This window comes from Drosophila innubila, chromosome X (assembly GCF_004354385.1).
Source record: "Drosophila innubila isolate TH190305 chromosome X, UK_Dinn_1.0, whole genome shotgun sequence".
Taxonomy (NCBI): domain Eukaryota; kingdom Metazoa; phylum Arthropoda; class Insecta; order Diptera; family Drosophilidae; genus Drosophila; species Drosophila innubila.
The window spans coordinates 32,057,078-32,079,464 of NC_047626.1; the positions used below are offsets into that span (position 1 = coordinate 32,057,078).

Sequence of the window (22,387 nt, forward strand, 5' to 3'; positions counted from 1 at the left end):
AGATGCAGCGAACTAATGCATAAACAATGAAAGGCTTTTAGTGTCATAATGCACACTGGTCGGAATTACGCAAATGTTTTCATAAGTTCCAGAACGGAAAATGTAAAATATTCGAATAATATAAATATATGAATAATAACTTTTTAAATAAAATGACCTTTATTGGCCTATATAGAATATCTGATAAACAAAGACCTCTACACGAGGTAAAAGAGAAATGACGAATGTACTCGTATATTCAAGTCTCAAAATTCTGATATGCAATTTTGTGACGAACATGTTTGTCGGCTTTTGCACTAGCGTGGTCTGCCGTCAACGGTCTTACATTGAATTCTGAATTGAATTTTAAATATTTTTTGCTTAAATTTAGAATATTAAATTTTTGCAAACAGAATCAGTAAGAGATGTCATTTCCGAAATGATCAATTCACAAAATATGTGTCTGCACATGACCTACACATCGAGTTTGTATTTTCTAGCTCTTATACAAAAAATCCAAAATGTATTTTTAGTCTTAATAATTTCTATTATGGAAAAATTACAAAAATAAGCAGCCTTTCCGACCACTGTGCAGCAGCAACAGAAGGACAGCTAAATGTACATACAGGCAATTTGTTGTATTGACGATTGTTTTAAGTCCTCGCTGATTAGTTGCAAAAGTTCCGTTGAACCTTGCAGGACTGAAAATAGGGTATGTTTTTGAAACGAAAATGCCGCAAAAGGAATCTGAGGAAGCAATTGTGATGACAAGACAGCAGCGGATGCTCGAGACGTTGACAATATTTAGACGCAGCCTTGTCTACCAGACGAAGGAGTTCTTTCAAAATTCAACTCTGCACGGCGTGCGCTACATTGCGGAAACTGGACGACCTATTGGCGAAAAGTTTATGTGGTTTTGCTTCACCTCGATTGGAGCTGTAACGGCGCTGGTCATTATCATGAGTCTTTGGGAAAAGTTTCAAACGAATCCGACTATCACCGGTCTGGACACAGACTTTCACAATCAGAACGTGGTCTTTCCTACCACAGTGGTGTGCCCCGAAGCGGCGTTTGATCATAATAAGTCCTACGATGTCGCCTACAAAACCCTGACGTGAGTTAATTTTATGAGATATCATAACCATACTGATAGAATACGCTTTTACGTTGGTCTTATACATTCCGACCAAAGTTGGTTCAAATAGATGTCATAGGACCAATCTGACGAAATCAAGTTTTAGTGCCAAAAACTTTTTGTTTTATGAGATATCGTAACTAAAACTGATAGTATATGCATTTAATTTGGTCTTATACAGTCGAGTAAACTAAATATCTTTTTACTTTTTTCCAGTCTTAGCTTTTGCCATAGTAAGTACGGGGTCTCAGACAGTCGAGTATGCTTGACTGTAGCACCGCCAGCGAAGCGAGCAGGGAGCGAAGCCCCCTAGTTTCTCTTTATTCTAGTGCACTCGCTGTACACTATAACAATTACGATTTTTTTTACTAAACTAACATGTTTTGTTTTGAAATTTTACTTTCAAATAAAACTCAAGCACTGTCAAGCACTGTAATGAGAATTTTCATGTTCTGTTGTGTTTGTTCTATTTCAAAACAAAATATTAAAACATATAACATTGCTGTCAAAGCAACACTAGAACAAAGTGTCTGAAAGTACTGTACAGTAGTGAAGTAGAATCTCAAAATATTTTGTGAAGCTCTTTACCTTATACTGACTGTTTATTACAAACGACGAAAAGGGATTTTTAACAAACATAGTAGGTTGCTTTAATAAAGTGGTATCATGTCATTTAGCAGGTACTGATTACTGATCTATTACAAGTAAAGGAGCTATTACTGATTCAAAAGCCTGCAAATTGTCCCCAATTTTCACATTGGTTATTTTTCTATTTCCATATTTCCCCGTATTTTTTTTTTTGCTGAAATTCAAAGTACGTCAAAAGGCAAAAATTAAGAAGTGAACAAAAATGAGCAAGAGAACAAAAAGAACAAACTTAAAAGAACATGTTTACTCACTCATTTCAGTAAGCAATCTGTAAGCAAGGTTACCCCCTGCTAGGGTATAAACACAAAAATTTTGTTTTCTAACTGCATACGCCGCCGCCGCCGATAAATTCGACGGCTTAGTCGCCACCGCCGCCGGTTATTTCTGACCTCTAACATACGCCGCCGCCGAAGCTAACACAATCGGCGTAAATCTCTACTTTGTAGTCGCTACGAATATGTATGAGCTTAAGCTCTGCTCGGACAAACCCTTTGATTTCCTTGCAATCATTTTGAGAAATCTTTGCTGCAACAATTTCATCTTCCAACCCGCATTGAAACTCAATTTGATTTATCTTTGGCCATATATCTGCAAATCGTCATTTGTTAACATACAAAGAAACCACTGTCCCTGTTAATATCTTAATCAATTAGTGTTAAAAAAAAAATCGATTGTTCCCATGGAAGCAATAGTATAGTCGTCCAATTTTGAATAAATTTGGTCAAAGTGTATAGAACATGATAAAACCTGTTAATAGAGAGTTTGGTTGAGATTCGTCGAATAACACAACTCATTTATCGATCAATTTTTCCTATCGATTTTGATAAAACTTTACCATATTGTATATAGCAGAGCTCGCAAATAACAATTGACCATTCTTCGTTGTCCGTAAATAAGTCTCAATGATAGACTCTTTGAGCAAAAAGGCAGAGAGGAACCGTTCACTTCGTCTCTAACGTTAAACGGTCGGCGCTCAAAGAATAACCGAAATTGTTGTTATACCCGTTACTTAAAAAATAAGTAAAAGGCTATATTTTGTTCTTTGGAATGTATGTAACAGGGAGAAGGAGGCATCTCCGACTCTATAAAGTATATATATTCTTGATCAGCATCAATAGCCGAGTCGATGTAGCCAAGTGTGTCTGTCCGTCCGTCCGTCCGTATGAACAAAAGGATCTCAGAGACTATAAGAGATAGAGATAGAAAACTTTCGCTCACAATTTTCTATATACCTTACGCAGATCAAGTTTGTTTCAAATTTAGGCCACGCCCCCCTCCGCCCCCGCTAATTGCAAAAAACCACCACACCCACAGTATTTAAGATAATACATTTTTTGCGATAGTCAACGTTATATATTGGTATTATCTATTATCCCACTGAATCGCATCAATATCGGACGAGTAGAACGGTCATTATGGCGAATACAAGTTTTCAGAGCAAAACAAGTATTTTCATTAAATTACTTTTATATATATTTCAGTAAGTAACGGCTATCCTATGGTCGGGATCTCGACTATAGCCTTTCCGACTAGTTTCTCTTTTGTTCGGGGAATTCGCTGACCGTTTTGATGCGAGCGAAGAAAATAACAGTGTTTTGCGTTTGTGTGCGTGTTTGCGAGTGAGACGTCTTTTTAAACTTTTCACTTGGCCGTGATCAAAATAAAAAAGTGCATCAGTTTTTTAAATTTGATGCACAAAAAAATAAATAAATTTACAAACGTATTTTTAAAATAATTTTCAGGTTACAAATTTTTCCAAAAGTTTCACGCAAACGAGATGGCGATATTGAAAATAAATAGTCATCATGAAATAAGTATAGGTGGTCTCGTCGGCAGCCGAAGCTTGTTCGTTTATTCCCTTAGCTTCACGATGCAATACGTTTTGTGCTCTCGTAGGCAGCCGAAGCATTAAGCTAAGGGAATAATTTTGCCGACGAGACCACCATATACTTCTTTAATCATGAACTAAACAAAACAAAAAGACCGTTTGCGCGGAGCATTTATTTTTTCCGGCATCTGCTGACTACAGGCGAATTTACTATACTTGGCGTTGTCACCACAGCTGGTCTCTTTCGAGGTCCCCTAAATTAGACAGTTTGCAGGCAATCGTCGTTTGCTATCTCATCTAATAGTAAATACATTTTGTGCTGACTCAATTTTCGCTTTTTTTTTTTTATTAACTTATATTTTTATTTAAAATCATCATTAATGCAGGCAGAAAGTAAAATATATAAATTTAGTTTTTGAACGTATTTCATATTTAATAAAAATTTTTTCGCGTTGCACAGTGGGGCAGATCCTCATTTTGCGTTGCAAAAATCATGTCTTTTGAATTAGTGAAGATATTTTCAAAATTTAAAAGCGTTTGATAGAAAACTTCATAAGCTTTAAAATGAATCTTTACACATGGTGTTTGGCCCACAGGGCGACTCATGATTGTTGGCCAAAGTTGAAATATATTTTTTTGTGCATTTTTGACATGTAAAATTTAAAAAAAAAACCATTTTTTTGTGTGTAGTATATATATTTTAATCTTATTTCCTTATTAAACAACATTCTTTTACATATTTAATAAGTTTTAATAACCTAATAACAAAATAAAAAAAATTTTTTTTTTAAATATTGTATGAGCTATATATATATATTATATTTATATATATTATATATATATATTATATATTTCCCAAACAAAATTTGCGCAATAACGGCTCTAAACGATTTTAAAACAGGTGCAAGCTACAATAATGCTAATGCATTATATTCGCATCTTTATTTTTTTGCATCTTATTCATTAACAGGCAGGCATACCGAAAACGTATGTAATTGCACTAGTAAACTGCGAGGTTGCTTCAGTTCTACTAAAAGTGTGCTTAGGCGCGCCCAGATGCATAAAAGACCGGGGTTATTTCGTTAGAGAATTGAATTACAAGGACTCGTGTGGTAGTGGAATCGAGTACAAATGAGTCCAATAATAGTTCTATTCCATCAAAGTCCAAAAATGGCCTAATTTTAGTGCTTTTTTTTAAACATCGCTGGGATAAAAGGTCAACAAGTGAAGAAACAAAATTCTATGGCATTATTTTCATGTGAAATTAAAAACATAAAGACCGGTCATATAACGTGTCATCAAATAAGTTTTAAAGTTTGCATTTTTTTATAAAATTTTCACATTATTGCGCGCACTGAAAAATGGGTCAACTTTGAGGGGCTGTCACGCCCACAATTTTTAACTGATTTTAAAAATCGTTTGGATTCTTAATCTTTTAAGTTTTCTCTATCGAATCCCATTATTATTTTTTACGAACGCTTTCGTCAAAAAAATTATTTTTGCCACGCTTTTCTGCCTCCTGCTCCAGTGAGCGTTGCTACAGCCGAGCATACTCTACTGTCGGAGACCCCGTACTTACTATGTAAAAAAAAGTTTTTCATACTAAGACTTGGATTTCGCCTGATCGGTCCTATGACAGCTATATGATATAGTGGTTCGATTAGAACCAACTTTGGTCAGGATATATAAGTCTAACTTAAATGCATATTCTATTAGTTTGGTTACGATATCTCGTGAAACAAAAAAGTTTATCACACTAAGACTTAATATTGAACCGATCGGTCCTATGACAGCTATATGATATAGTGGTCCGATTTAAATCAACTTTGGTCAGGATATATAAAACAAAGTTAAATGCATATGCTATCAATTTGGTTAAGATTTCACATAAAACAAAAAGTTTTTCACAGTAGAACTTAATTTTCGCCCGATTGGTCCTATGACAGCTATATGATATAGTTTTAGATTTTTAAAACTAATCTAAATGCATATGCTATCAATTTGGTTAAAATATCTCACTAAACAAACAAGTTTTTCATACGAAAACCTAATTTTGACCCGATATATGATATTGACAGCTATATGATATAAAAGTTCGATTTGATCCAACTTTAGTCAGGATGTATAAAACCAAGTTAAATGCATATTGTATCAGTTTGGTTGAAATATCTCATAAAACCAAAAAGTTTTATGTACTAAAACGTGATTTTCGACCGATAGAAAAATGTATTTATTCACTTAACAGGTAATACCTTCCAAACCCCTCAACCAAAATTTATGTTTGTACGTATTACAACATATTAAAATTTAACAGAAATTGTTAGAGCCGTTTTGTCAGAAATCGCCAAAATGTAAGCTAAAAAACTTGATTTCACCTGTAAAATGTTACCTGAGTACTCAAGAAAAGTTTAAAGGTACGCCTAAAAGCCCTCAAACACACCTTTCCAATGATATATAAAACATAGCTGTAGCTTAACTAGCGGTTTTTTCAAAAAGTCGTAGAACAAATATTTCTAGATTTTTGAAAAGGAATTAATCCCCATCATTACTTTTAAGCTTCTTTAGCGCTTTGATGCAAACAGACAAACAAACTGACTTTTCATTTCATTTTATCTTTTGAACCAGTTATCAGATTTGATTAAGGTATCAATCGACGCGTATTTTTAAGTTAAATTTTTAAAAAATAAAAAATTTTACCAAAAGGCCCCAACAGCCCCATTATCTGTAATCATTTAAATTTTTCCCCTCCCACTTACACCCCCGGATCTCATGACCCAGGTTGGTTAGAAAAACTTTTAGTTTGCCATTTTTTAAGTTAGGACTAAACCTATCGATCGGTCACTTGATCTGATCGGACAGCCGTAGCAAATTTTCCAACTTAGCTGTATATATTGTTAGTCGCCTTTCGCACCCTTCGTTCTGCTTTCGTCACTAACGCGAACTGCCGTCCGCAGTGATATTCGCTTAAAATATTCATTTAATGATAATAAAAAAACAAGGGGACTCCGCCCCCTGCTCGCTGCGCACGCCTACCCCCGGCTCACTTCGCTCGCGGTGAAGTGCGGCTACAGTCGAGCACGCTCGACAGTAGGATACCCTGACCCCAGGTACTCTTTTATAAAAGTTTATTTTCGACCGATTGTTCCTATGAATTGTTCCTACATGGAACCGATTTGAACCAAATCTGGTCAGAATGTACAAAACCAACATTAATGCATATTCTATCAGTTTGGTTAGGATGTCTTAAAATACAAAAAACTTTTTCATACTAAAACTTAATATTCTACCGATCGGTCCTATGACAGCTATATGATATAGTAGACCGATTTAAACTTAGTCTTGAAGTAAAATACCAGCCCAGATGCATATTCTATCAATTTGGTTTTGATATCTCAACAAACATAAAACTTTTCCATACTAAAACTTCATTTTCGATGTATAGTTGCCATGGCAGCTATAAGTTATAGCTAACCGATTTGAGCCAAATATGGTCAGTATGTATATTACCAGCCCAGATGCATATTTTATCAGTTTGGTTCTAATATCTCAACAAACAAAAAACTTTTCCATACTAAAACTTTATTTTCGATGTATCGTTTCTATGGCAGCTATATAATATAGGTGTCCGATGCAAAAAAAAAAACAAACTTGATCTGCCTATGGGGTCCAGGAACCTACATACCAAGTTTGAAGTCTCTAGCTCTTATGATCTCCGAAAACGACGCGATCTAACAGACAGACATGGCTCAATCGACTCGGCTGTTGATCCTGATCAAGAATATATATACCACGCCCCCTTCTGCCTGTTACATACACTCTGCCAAACACATTATACCCTTTTTTGCCCATTTTCAATGGGATCAGGGTATAATAAGTTACAAAAACATAGATTATTTCTATGACTCTTTTCAAGTTTTAATAATTTTAGCGTTCAAATATTGACAACATCGCGGCAAAAACAGCAATAACACAAAAATTGATGCATGATATTATTTATGTGTACTTAAAAAATATGAAAAAGTTGAAATTTTGAGATTTGTCCTGTTTTTCAGTCTCTTTTTAAAATATTTGTCCTTTTTTTTGTCCTTATTTTGGAGACCGTCTATCCTATTTTTCTTATCGACTAATGGCAGCACTGTAGCTCACCCGAGAACACTCAAACTAAAACTGAAACGAAATCAAACGAAGTCTTCTGCTCAGAGAGTATGTGTGTCTGCATTTTTCGGTTATGTTAGTGAACAGACTGCAAAGAGAAAAACGGTCAACTTTTGTTTGCGAGCTCTGGTATAAAGTAATAAAAAATATATATATATGTAGTAAGTTTAGTAGAAATATCTTCAAAAACAAACTAGTTTTTCATACGACAAATAACTTTTTTTATTTAAGCGCCTTGTGCTGACCCTTTGACCTGTTTTTGGGTCCATCAAATGAGCTCCGATCGGGCTCCAACGATGCTAGTGTATTCTAGAGGTAAAAGGACACTAAAAATTTCAAAGTGAATTATCTTTTCAACCATTTGTCGTTGTCGGATGATCGAAGTGTTATTCGACGCAAATTCTGATAATTTTTTTTTTGGAAATTAATTTAAAAAAAAAATTAATAAATTTAATCAACCAACGACCAAAATAGCTGCAATAATTTGAGCTTTGCCCCTCTCTCGCCGTTTTTCGTCTTTCGCACCTATCATGCTGCTTTCGCCACTGCCGGCCGCAGTTTAACTAAATTTAATATTGTTCGTCATAAAATTGGATACCAGAAATTTTCGGGCTTAAGAATCCTTTCATCACTAGAATTTTACTTCGTGTACATTTTTTTGTTTTTAATATGACCTAATTAATTGATAATATACATCATTTGTTAGCAATTACGACACTGAAAAGGCGCAGGCTTTTGCTCCTTTTTTGGATCTGCTTACTTCGCTTAACTATGACAACATCAGGGATGCGGAACTACTGGCAAAATCTATTCCATCGGAACTCCTGTCTGAAAGCAGTATTCGTGATTGGGCCTTCCGGGCGCAAATCTCGTGCGAGAATACGTTAATCTCGTGCAAGTATCGTGACGAAGATATCGTCTGCTGTGACCACTTCGAACCCATCTATACGGAACACGGTCTCTGCTATGCGTTCAATAGTCGGTTTAAGTCCACAGCAAAAGAAGAGTAAGTGCACAAAAATCACACGCCCTTGTTATATTCTGTGTCCAGTGAAGTTTTGACCCAATAAAGTCGATAATATCAAAAGTATGGTTGATTCTATTTTCGTCCGTTAAATGAGCACCAAATGTCAATTGACCCAAGGTAACTGTAGTTAGATACGGATATGGAAATTTCATAATACTTCGATCAATCAATACATTGCAAAAAGACAGAATTGTTGAGTCTATACCTCTTTACTCTAATTAGATTAAGTTTGTTTTACAATTATTCCACGTACCCTTCCTCAAGCGTAAATCGAAATTGCAACATCGAATTACAACGATAATTTAAATTTTAAAAGATAGAAATTACAAGTTCGGATAACAAACACCGAAAATATAAGAGAAACAACCAGAAAAGGTTTTAGTCAATATCCCTTTTCTACTGGCTTTATTATTATTATTAATTTGTTCTTAAAATTCTCTCTCCTTAAGTGTTGAGACAGGCGCACCCCATGATCTCTATGAGACAGACAAGAAGTGGGCTCTATTCTTTCTGCCTAACAGCACGACGCAAGTAAATTTGATATATATGTAGATTCTATTCATCAATGTAAAACTATTAAATTTGTGATATCTAAGATTTTCATCTTTTCAAATGAGGAGTATTTTGGGGCCGATTTTAATGCACAAATCGACTGGGCTGAGGACCAACTTGTGGAGGTACGCATTTCCAAAAAGAACACATACACCACAGACGATGCACGCCAGCTGTCCATTGGCCAGCGTAAATGCATTTTCAGCGATGAAGTCAAATTGAATTATTTTACGGACGCCTACACTTTCTCATCTTGTATGAAGCAATGCCGCATGGCCAAGGCTATCATGTTATGCAAGTGCAATCCGCCTTTTTATAAGCCAATCAGTAAGTATCTGTGCTGTTAAGAGAGAATTGTGGAGATCAATAAATATTTATGACAATTAGATAATGTACCCATGTGCGCAGTCAAAGACTTTTCATGCCTCAACGACTACAAGCTGAATATAACCAACATTAGGGATTGCCTTCAATGTGAGCTCAGTTGTTCGAAGACCGTCTTTAATATTGATAAGCTGGTAAAAATGTAAGCTTTGTTGAATTTTTAGTTAATTCATTAACTGTACCGTTTGCTTATATTTACTCCATTAGCACGGATCGCGCAGAGATGCCAGGTGTGCTGGTAGAGTTCCTTACTTGGCCCATCATACGCTATAAGCGAGAGGTTCTCTTTGGTTGGGTAGATCTGCTCGTATCCTTCGGCGGCATTGCCAGTCTTTTTCTTGGATTCTCTTTACTGTCCGGCGTTGAGATCATTTATTATTTTACGCTGCGCGCTTGCTGCATGGTTTACAAAAATCGGGTACGTCTACAAAGCTACTCCGTGTCTAATAATAAATTACATGTCTGTTTTTAGAAAGAGTTGTATGAAATTGAGGAAAGAATTCGTCACGAACCGCCACCAGCTATTGCTCTTCAACTAAAGATCAAGTCTCACGTCAATCTAACGAGCAGTACGAGCTCCTCGGCTGTTCTTCAGGTTCAGCCTGCAGAGGATCAAAAAGTCGTGGACTTTGGTCACTTGGCTCGGCAGCGAAAAAACGAGAAGGTACATATATTTTGCAATGATTATTATTTGAACCATGCGCTCATTGAAAATGGGACTATTATGGTATAATAGTTTTTTGAAGTTTTATGTAATAGACATAAGAAAGGGAGCCTGTAAACTTTATCAGACCTGTTCCGGTTTTCACTTAAATTTTACGATTTTTAATTGGATAGTTTAGCCCAAATTTCCCTGAAATGTCCTACGAATTGCTACAAACTCTTCGGCAAAACAGTGTTAGAAAACTTTCAGAGAAAATGAACAGATTGTACATATCACTGCGGACGGCAGTCTGCGATAGTGACGAAAGCAGCACGAAGGGTGCGAAAGGCGACCAGCAATATATACAGCTAATTTGGGAAATGTGCTGCTACTGTCCGATCGGATCGAGTTATATACCGATCCAAAAATATAGTCTTAACTAACAAAATTACACGACTTTTGCTAACTCGCCTGGCTAGTGAGATACGGGGTGTCAGTGGGAGGGGCAAAATTGAAATGATTGCAGTTAATGGGCACTTGAAGCCTTTTGGTAACCTTCTTTAATTTCAAATTTTTTTATCAACAATACGCATCGAATGATACCAGGATCATCCCAATCCGACAACTGGTTCAGAAGATAATTAAATTTTACATGAAATGAAAAGCTTGTTTGTCTTTGTCATTTGTGTTACTATCAACTGTGTGTGTTATTATCAATTATTGAAGAAAATTTAATTTAATGATGAAGAATTATTCCTTATAGGAAATCTAGAAAGTCATGCACTACGATTTTTGAAATAAAAACCTTAGGTTAGTGTGGAATACGCTAAACCCCGCTAAAATGTACACCCCGCAGTTTTCAAACCATAGAAGCTACAGATATGTTCCATTTTCACAGCCCCATTAAGTTACAGTAATACGGCAAAATTTGACAAAAAACATGAAAAAGTACAAATTTTAAACAGTGTCTATCAGGTGTGTTCTACAAATCTCTAACAGCGCTTTAAAGCAACTTTGTGTTCCTGAAATTAAGCAATCATTGTTTTTAAATGTCTAACATTTTTTAAGAGATTTGACAAAATTAAATATTTATTAAATTGAATTTAAATATCTTTAAAATTAACTTAAGATACAAAAAATATGTTCGAAAAAAATTTAACCTTTGACATTTAAGGAACACCAACATTTCGAACAGATGTTTTTAAAAACATTTCTATTCAAAATCTCTAGAGATTTCTGGAACACACCTGTATATATCGGTCTTTCCGATTAAAAGATTTAAGCAAAGATATGCGATGACGTTACGTTGTAGAGAGCTGTATAAATTCATTCAATGAATGAGTTCTAGTGAGTTCAATTAAATGCTTTAGAATGATTGAATGGAGATTATATGAATTTAAGTTGAGTTGTACTGCTAGCCAACTTGGTTTTTTGAATTTTAATGGAATAGTATTTTTGATAAACTCGAAGCAGTGATGGGCACGCTTATCGAATCGCTATCGGTTGCTCACACAGACACGAGCCGAATGCGAGGTCGATTGCTGCGAAAGTACGATTTGAATCAGTGCACTATGGGTCGTTTGCCGGTTTTTTTTGGCATTAACTCATTTTTCACATCATAAATACATCAAACTTGTATGTTACAAACCAAAAATGTTAACATGAAAGTCCAATGTTAAAATAACAGCTGTTAAAGTCAGATGTTGCAGCTTTGGTAAAGTATAAGCTTGCAGTGTATTTTAAAACATTTAATTTATAATAAAAATCACTTTAAATTGTTAAAATTGGCAATAAATATTGACAATTCGAGCTTTTACTTTATGTTGCAACTAATATTTTGTTTTTTTTTTTGTGTGTGTCTTATTAATAATTTGAGTAATTAGGAAGTGATGTCTACATATGCTTTTTGCAACGAAAGTTTAACTTAGCAAAGAGCTACAAACAATTGTTAACACTTGGTAACCAAGTGAGTAAATCCATGTTGTAGAGTCAATAATTCTCTATTTAACACCGTTGGTCTCAATGTGCGCTTTTTGGGCATTTTGAGAAAATTAGTTTTTTTGGACACAACCTCTCATTTTCAAGTGACGATTTGCTCTCATTTCTCATAGGGAATTTGAGCAGATTTAATAAAATTATTTTATTATTGATGCGGTTTTTTTAGTGTCATTAATAACCCCAGAAGTTTTTAAGAAAAGTAGGCATGGCACTAGCCCCGCCCGCGACTTTTGTTTTTCTTAAGTTAAGCAAACAGTAATCTAAGGGGGCCCACATCTTTCTGTTCAAAAGATTATGATTATTTTTATTGCAAATAATATACAATATAAGAAATTGTTATTTACAATAGTAAATGTTCAATATTTCCACTTATTTTTACCAAAATAAAATATAAATAAAAAAATAAAAAACTGGGGCGAAGCTAGTACCACGTCCACTTTTCCAAAATACTTCTGGGGTTAACCATAACACTAGAAAAAAAACCGCATCAGAATATCATGCGCAGTTTATGAGTTATTAATTAATGCCAAACGGCAAACGCCCCATAGTGCAGTGCTCATCTTGCCTTCAACGAGAACACAACCCGGTCGCTCCATGGCTCAAGATGATTTTGAGCTGCACTCAGAGAAAAAATTAAATTCATACAATATTTCGTTATTAAGGTATTCTCATTCTCCTATAACAACCCAATTAATGCCTCTTAACTTAAAAATCTGTGGTCACACATTAAGAATTGTAGTTTGTATAAAAAATTTAAAGCGAATAAATAATTTTTTTCCAAATAGAGCTTTTCAACTATGCCTCACGCGCATAACCTCCCCGTTCGACGTTCTGTCTGCTACTGATTTTGCTGTGCTCGGTGCGTTCGGGTGTGTATCGGCAAATCGAACAGAGGATTTGCACGCGTGCGAGGATGTGCCCATCACTGTTCTAATGGCAGCTGTTTCCTACCTTTTTGACAAGTAAAGAACTTTTAAATGAGGATATCGAGATGACTTAAATCAGTTTTTTGTACTAGGTAGCTTGTTTGATAGAGTAGCTGCATGCGAATCGGTCGGCGGTCTACCAAACCTACAATACACTACATAAAACGACGAAGACAATATTAATACAGTTTTTATTGTAATATACATGTGTGTACTTAATGCATACTTTTACTTTTTTACTGATTTTTGTTTGTCAAATGGAAATGGAAACTTTATACGGGAACTCAAATTCTCTATAATACAGTCAAGTTTGAGCTCAAATTCATTCATTCGTTTGGAGCTCCTTAGCTTCATAAGTCATATTGAATACATTCATGCAGCTCTCTATTACACAATAGAAGTTGATTTTGAGTTGGAATTGGCTAATGTAGTGTGTTTGTTCTATAAACTTAATTGTTAAAATAAGTAACTAAAAATTGTTTTCGATCAATTTTAAGTTTTTGGCCGTGGTGGACCTTTCTGTGGAAATGTCTATATATCGATAGAAAGGTATTATTTTAGGCGTACCTGTCAACTTTTTTCCAAAGTACTCAGGTACAATTTTACAGGTGAAGAATGTTTTTTATTTCACGTTTTGGCAATTTATGAATATTTGACATTTTTATAAAACTTCAATATGTTATAGCCAATAAAGTTCCACGTTTTTTTTTGTATCACAGATGTCTGTAAAAATTCGCTTCCGCAAGATATTGTCTGTTAAGGCGAGTACTCAGAAAAAGTTTGTCTTCGCTAGTGAAAAACTGTCAATCATTTGCAGAGGCCTAGAGAAAGCCAGTGTTGCCAAAGCAACACACAAAAGTAAACAAAAGAGTAATTGTAATTATAATACATTGATTATAATACATTGAGATACATGGAAATTTAAAATGTAGGATATTCAATGCTTCCCACAGACTCCAGATGCGTTGGAGCAGGTCAAGTTTGTTTTAAATTTTTGACACGCCCCCTTCCGCCTTCGCAAATCGCGAAAGCCACCACTCCCAGAATTTTTAAGATAATACAGTTTTTATGGTAATTAACGTTATCTATTAATATTATCTATAATCTCACTTAACCGCAGCAAGATCGGACAAGTTCAACGGGAGTAAAAGCTAATCAAAGTTATTAATTAAGTTATGATTTCAATACAGTAACCTAAAAGTATGCAATAGTTTTTATTAGGAAGTAATTTATTTAAAGTACTTTTATATATATTGAAATAAGTAATAAGTATGGTCGGCATCTCGACTATAGCCTTTCCCACTTGTTTTTTTCTTTAAAAACATATTCAATCTCTGTCGGAGTTGCCTTGGTCCGTTGCAGGCCTTTTATAATAAGATTCTTATTATAATTATTATCCAAGCATCTGTTTTGTTTCAAATGATTGGCCATTGTTGGAAACCGACAAGCCCCTTGATCTGGCAACTCTTCCTTTCGTTCTGAGGACTGCTCAGCTAAACCGAATTTTCTTCTATCTATACCCTGAGCCCATTGAAAATTGACAAAAAAGGTTATAATGTGCTTGGCAGAATGTGTGTAACAGGCAGAAGGAGGCGTGACAGACCCCCCAAAGTATACATATTCTTGCCCAGGATCAACAGCCGAGTCGATTGACCCATGTCCGTCTGTTTGTCTGTCCGTCTGTTTGAACGCGACGATTGCCACGATATGCTAAATATTAAATTAATACACAATAATAACAAAATAAAGTCGAACGTATAAACACTTAAAAAAATGTGTTGTAAGAACAAACGATTTAAGTTAAAATCAGGTTTAGCTGCTCTAGAGACTTCAAATTTGGTATGAAGGTTCCTGGATACCATACGCAGTTCAAGTTTTTTTTTATATTTGGCTCGGATCACTCTATCATATAGCTGCCACAGGAACGTTATGTCGAACATAAAGTTTTAGTATGAAAAAATTTTGGTTTTTTAAGTTATCTTAATCTGATAGAATATACATTCTGATCAAATTTGGTTTAAATCGGTCCACTAGAAATAGAGACTCTCAATCAAAAAGTAAGTCAAAGTATGAAAAAGTTGTTTGTTTTTGTTTCGATATCTAATATTTAATTATAGAATATGTATTAAACTTGGTTTTGTCCATCCTGACCGAAGTTCGTTCAAATCGGTCTGCTATATCACAAAGCTGTCATAGGACCGATCGGTCGAAAATCAAGTTTTAGTATAAGAAAGTTTTTTGTTTTTTGAGATATCTTAACCATACTGACAGAATATGCAATGGGTTGGTATTTACACGCTTAACCAGATTTGGGTTAAATCGGTTGAGTATATTATATAGCTGGGGTTAGGCAAGCGGAGCGAGCAGGGGGCGGAGCCCCCGGTTTTTTTATGGAGTTGACACCTCGCGAACAACAGTTTTCTCTCGAGAGTACTCCCCTTTAAGTGTATGTATAAAGTATTGACATTTTACTTGAAGTTAGAAAATCAAGACATAGTATGAAAAACTTTTTTGTTTTTGGAGATATCTTAATCAATGTGACAGAGTATGTATTAAAGTCGGTGTTATGCATCATGACCAAATCGGTTCACTATATCAAATAGCTGCCATGGGAACGTTTGGTCGAAAATCAAGTTTTGGGACATTTGTTTTTTTTGGTTTCTTGAGTTATCTCAATCAATCTGACATAGTTGGTCTAATACATCCTGACCCAATTCTATAGAAATTCAGCTTTCAGTCGAAAATATAATTCAGCGCTCTGCAAGGTCATCCAATCTTCGGCGTGCGGATGGCTTAATGGCTTACCCAAGAATTTGCGGATATGAATTTCCTGTATCTGTTCGGGTTTTCACTTTCGGCAAGATTTTACGTATTGAACTCACTTATTTTAGCACATATTTTTAAAAGTTTGGGTTTTTTAGTATTGCGTTAATCAAAAAATGCAATCTAAATTTTTTAACGGCAACTTAAAATAATGCTGTGTTTAATTACATGCAAACAAAACTTATTGATTCTGTGAACAAACACTGCATCGCAGTTGACCTGAAAATAGGCAACAGTATTGTAGGAGCAGTTGGGTGCCATACGAAGCTTGAAAATCAATGCTAATGCTTAAAAAACATTTTTAAATTTTTATTATGTTGAAAAAAGTGGTTTTCAAGTTGAGACCATTGTAAATTCTATTGTACAACCAGTTAATTTGCTCTGAGCGTTTTTCAGCACTCTTTTCTGTTGAAAAGTAAACAGCACTTTATCGGAGAAGGGAAATTCAGTGGGCAATTAGGAGCGAAATTCAGAGAATTGAAAATCGTAAAATAGATATAAGTGAAACCCGGAACAGGCCTATTAATGGGGTCAATTAAAAATTTGTAACAAATATCACGGAGAATAACAAATAACAACAAAATGCAGGATGTAGCCCTATTTTATTTTTAATTTAAAATATTTAAGTAACCACAGACGGACGGACATGGCTATATCGACTCGACTTAAGTAAAAGGGTATATTATGTTCATTAAAATGTATGTAACAGAGAGTATAAGTATACTTTTGTGAAAAAAACCGAAGCGAATTGTGTGACTGCCAAATTGACCGTCGGTGTTGATTAAAAAATGTGGTCTTTACCGGGAGTTACGATTTTCAATATTAAAATTCTGTATATCGAGCCTTGCTCCTTGCGCATGCTATTTCGAAGTCGTGGACATTCGACTGGAATATTCTTATACACTTATGTTCTATTTTATTAAAAAGAAATTAATTTTTTACACAGGGATATTTAAACCATTCGAAGAACTTATACCACACACGGAAGATCTTGCCACAATATGGTTATGAGCATTACAAGGATAAATGGCAATACGATTATGGACAATATATACCCTAAATTGAAGTGAAGAACAATCTAATGGAAACATCCATAAATATATAACATATATTATCGTATATTCATGAAATCCAACGTTCTAATATTAACCAAATAATCAATAAAATAAAGTCATTAAAAGTTGTAGTCTGTGTAAGTTGAACATATTTTTATTTGTAAGCGTATTCTCGCGCAAGAATTCTTTGGCCTATTAATCTAATACATACATATAAATATTATACAAGGCACTACAAAATATTGTTCAAAACTTATACTACTTACGTGCACCAACAATAAATATCAAAAATAATTTTGTTTTTTAATGAAGTTCTTTTGGTATGTATGCCTCCCTAATTAACCAAGTTTTGTGCTGCTAACAAACTTGAGGGTGAGTAAGGGAGTAGCCGGGCTACAACATAATTATAACCTGTTTTTTTTTCCGAATTAGGATACCAAGAATATTAAAAGTGATATAACTATCTTAGGAATATTTATAATATTGTAAATTGTTGACCTTTGTAATCGTTCAAAAAAATTTCTACGTTTAATGGCAAATGTCTTAACAGTTTCACATTTGGTAGGTCGGATCAATTCCCACCCTCTTCCCATTACATTCATATTTGAAAAAAAAAAAAAATGGTAGCTTCTAATTCCGCTAAGTCTTGTATTTAAAACACATCAGATAGCACAAACAAGTTTCGCAATATAGAGCTTTTATAGATTAAAATATATTGACAGTGAAATCCATTTTCGATACTGAAAGAATATAAAAGATACTGAATATCAGGGACTCTATTTTTTTTCACATTTGTTTACCACACAAAAATCAAGTGGGAAAGGCTATAGTCGTTAGTCATTTCAAGATATGTAAAAGTACTTTAAAGAAATTACTTGTATTACTTTAAAAACATTAAATCGCCATAAGTGTCGTTCTACTTGTTCGATATTGATGCGATTCAGTGGGATAATAGATAATATTGCTAGATAACGTTAATTACCATACCATTTGAAACAAACTTGATCTGCGTGGGGTAAATAGAAATCTGTGTGCCAAATTGGGTTACTCTATGTCTTATTATCTTTGAGATCCTTGTGTTCATACAGACGGATAGACGTTTTTTCGCGATTTACGGGGGCAGAAGGGGACGTGTCAAGAATTTAAAACAAACTTGACCTGTGTGGAGCTTATAGAAATCTGTGTGTCAATCTTGGTATCTCCATCTCCTACACACAGAAAAAAAGCAGTACTAAAATTAAGTTCGAATGAGCTCGAATTACGTATTCTCGATACTTAACATTAATACTTGATTTAAGTACGAATTACTGAAAACAAGTATAAAAATTCTTTTACCAAGTACCAACATTCTTGATATAAAAACAAAGAATCTTGAATCAAGTAAAACTCCTAAATTACTAGATATGAGTACAAATATTCTTAAAATAAGATCGGGATCCAGGGTCTACTCACAGATCAAGTTCGTCAAATCTTGAATTAAGTACATTAATTCTTACTTCATTTTTGCGAACGCTTGCTTAGAATTGATTCTTGCTTGTCTGCAAAGAGGAGTACCTCGACGGGCACTTAGAACTTAAGACTAAACAACAGAATAATTTCTGTAATTATTCTTCACTGGCTTTAGCACTAACTAAAAGCTTTTAACACCCACACGCTTACGATTTAGATAATTTAATTAGGTAGCGTGAGGTAATACCTATTTCAAGAAAACCTCATATATACATATTAGGTTTGGAAAAAGAAATCCATTATTTATATATTATTTTCAAAATTCATTTATTACGGTTTGCACTGTTCGATTTATTTCAAATATGTGCCGTTTTGTTCAATGACTTGTTGCCATTTTGAGGACAACTTTAAAATTCCCTGCTCAAAAAAGCTCTGGTCCTTGCTGTTAAAAAACTCGACCAACCTAGTTTCGCAGTCCTCTATTGAATTAATTTTTTTACCTTTAAGAAAATTTTGTAAGGACAAAAAAAGGTGATAGTCGCTTCGTGCTACATCCGGACTATACGGTGGATGCATTAAAACTTCCCATCCGAGCTCCCTAAGTTTGTTGCGCGTCATTATAGATGTGTGTGGTCTAGAATTGTCCTGGTGAAGGACAATTTTTTTTCCATTCTAGCTTCTTACTGAATTCAGCTTTTTGTAAATGGCTTAAAACTGTTTTGTGGTCAATGTTAAGCTCTTGGGCGATGCTGCGGCTGCTGACATGCCGGTCTGCTTCAGTTACCTCCACGATCTTATCAGAATTTTCGACGAAGGGTCTACCAACTCTAGGTGCATCTTTAACGTCGAAATTTCCAGAACGGAATTTTCGAAACCAAAATTGTGCATTACTAGCCGATACAGTATCGGGGCCATAAACATCGTTCACAATTTCAGTAGCCTTGCTTGCATTTTCGCCTTTAGCAAAAAGAAATTGCAAAATATAGCGAATTTTTTCTTTGTTGATATCCATGCTTAACAAAATTTCTCTCACAATAGAATCGACCCACCAAAAAATTTACTACACTGCGTTTGTCCAAAGTTGGTTCAAATCGGACCACTATATCATATAGCTGTCATAGGACCGATCGAGTGAAAATCAAGTCTTAGTATGAACAACTTTTTTTTTTTGAGATATCGAAACCAAAATGATAGAATATACATAAAACTTGGTTTTATATATCCTGTGCGAAAATCAAGTCTTAGTATAAAAAACTTTTTAGTTTTATGAGATACCGTTACCAAACTTATAGAATATTCATTTAAGTTAGTCTTATACATCCTTACCGAAGTTGGTTCAAGTCGGTCCACTATATCATATAGCTGTCATAGGACCGATCGAGTGAAAATCAGGTCTTAGTATGAAAAACTTTTTTGATTAATGAGATATCGTAACCAAACTAATTAAATGTGCATAACAATTGGTTTTATATATCCTGTCCAAAGTTGGTTCACATCGGACCACTATATCATATAGCTGTCATAGGACCCATCGGGCGAAAATCAAGTCTTAGTATAAAAATCTTTTATGTTTTATGAGACATTGTTACTAATATGACAGAATATGCATTTAAGTTAACTAAATATTTTTAAATTTTTTCCCTTATTAGTTTTTGCCATAGTAAGTACGGGGTCTCCGACAGTCGAGTATGCTCGACTGTAGCACCGGCCGACTAGTTTTATTTGGTGTGTGTTATATATCCCTACCAAATTTGGTTCAAATCGGTTCACTATTCAATATAGCTGCTATAGGAACGATCTGTAGAAAATCCAGCTGGGGGGCAGTTGCTCAATTCAATAAATATTTAATTTTGTCAAATCCCTCAATTTTTTTAAGACAATTGAGTGCAATGGTTTCTTTTTTCCTGGAACACCAACAGTTACATTTCGGTTATAGGTTGATAGGCAATTTTATTTTATTTTAAAATAAATTTTATTTTATTCAATAATTTTGGGGCAGAGTATTGCTTTTTCTATGCTTTTTTTTAGAACATGCCTGAATGCTCTTTTAAGATTATGTATGGTGCACATAAAACTACTCTCCGAAAAAGTCTTAACTTATATAGTTTGGCTTAAGATTCAAGACTACTAATAACTAATGATAGTTGAAATTTGAAATAATTTTATGGCAGTCGACTTCAGTGACTTCGGAAACACATATTGTATATCAAAAATATAAAATCACTGACATTTTAAAAGCTCCGAAATTTTCAAATTCTTAAAATCATTTCTTTAAAACATCTCTAGAAATTTTTGGTGTGTGGATATACAATGAAAAAATTTTGTTGGTCCCCCCCCCCTACGCACAAAGCTGCTTACGCCCTTGCCTTAACATCTTCACCAATTTTGGCTCGAATCTGTCCACTATATCATAGAGCTGCCAAAGGATCGATCGGTCTTAGATCACCTTTGCGTAAAACTTGTTTGATTGTATGTAAATAAAATAAAAAAAAAAAAGTAATAATTTTTTCTACTTTTCCTAGAATTGAAAAGAAAAAAAACTTAAAAAATAGATTAACAAAAAATAATACATTTTTTATTTCGAAATTGTATGTCTCTTAAAATACTGATTTAAATCTTAGACTTTGTATAAATAAATTATAGATATATTCATTAGCTTTCAGAAAAAGTAAAGCTTTTGTCACTCTCGAGTAATGATGACAAATGTGGGCGCACCTCTAAAAAATAGTACGAAAAATGGCAGATTTTTAAAAAATTCTAAAAAATGTCTCCATAAAAAAATGTTTTTTGTCATATGGGGCCCCAAATCTATCCAAAAAAAGTGGGTTTGGTTCTTGTAGGCTGGGGCATGTGCAGTGGTTGTAGTATAAAAAAGTTTTTCATACTAAGACTTGGATTTTGCCCGATTGGTCCTATGACAGCTATATGATAAAGTGTTCCGATTTGAACAAACTTTGGTCAGGATATATAAAATCAAGTTAAATGCATATTGTATTAGTTTGGTTTAAATTTCTTATAAAACAATTAAGTTTCTCACAGTAGAACATGATTTTCGCCCGATTGGTCCTATGACAGCTATATGATATAGTGGTCCGATTTGATCCAACTTTAGTCAGGATATATAAAACCAAGTTAAATGCATATTGTATCAGCTTGGTTGAGATATCTCATAAAACCAAAAAGTTTTTCGTACTAAAACGTGATTTTCGACCGATTGAAAAATGTATTTATTCACTTAACAGCAAATATCTTCCAAACGCAGTGATAAACTACTAAACTCTCCTTTTTATACCCTGAGCCCATTGAAAATGGGCAAAAAATGGTATAAAGTGTTTGTATGTAACAAGCAGAAGTGGGCGTTGCAGACCCCCCAAAGTATATAACAGCCGAGTCGATTGAGTCATGTCCGCCTGTCTGTCTCTCCGTCCGTTTGTGTGAACGCCTCGATCTCAGAAACTATAAAAGCTAGAGACTTTAAACTTGGTATGTAGGTTCCTGGATACCTAGGCAGATCAAGTTTGTTTTATTTTTGGATCGTACCACTATATCATATAGCTGCCTTAGGAACGATACATCGAAAATGAAGTTTTAGCATAAAAAAGTTTTTTGTTTGTTGATATATCAGACTGGTATTGTACATCCTGATTAAATTTGGTAAAAATCGGTTAGCTATATCATATAGCAGTCATAGGAACGATATATCGAAAAGGAAGTTAATTAATTGAGAAATCAGAACCAAACTAATAGAATATACATTTTGGCTGGTATTATACATCCTGACCAAA

The 22,387-nt window shown here is 34.4% G+C and overlaps 1 protein-coding gene across 1 annotated transcript; it reads left to right on the plus strand.

Moving 5' to 3' along the window:
* The first annotated feature begins 710 nt into the window (after positions 1-710).
* LOC117794005 (sodium channel protein Nach) lies at positions 711-17,447 on the plus strand. Its single transcript, XM_034634468.1, has 8 exons — positions 711-1,093; positions 8,452-8,751; positions 9,222-9,303; positions 9,369-9,651; positions 9,712-9,850; positions 9,916-10,126; positions 10,181-10,372; positions 17,045-17,447. The coding sequence occupies exons 1-8, from the start codon at positions 711-713 to the stop codon at positions 17,156-17,158; spliced, it is 1,704 nt and encodes a 567-aa protein (XP_034490359.1). The 3' UTR covers positions 17,159-17,447.
* The last annotated feature ends 4,940 nt before the right edge of the window (positions 17,448-22,387 follow it).

Coding starts and splice junctions, on each gene's coding strand:
- LOC117794005 (XM_034634468.1), top strand. CDS start 711: ATGCCGCAAAAGGAATCTGAGGAAGCAATTGTGATGACAAGACAGCAG. Junction 10,127..10,180: donor GCATGGTTTACAAAAATCGG/GTACGTCTACAA, acceptor GTCTGTTTTTAG/AAAGAGTTGTATGAAATTGA. Junction 10,373..17,044: donor GGCAGCGAAAAAACGAGAAG/GTACATATATTT, acceptor TTTTTTACACAG/GGATATTTAAACCATTCGAA.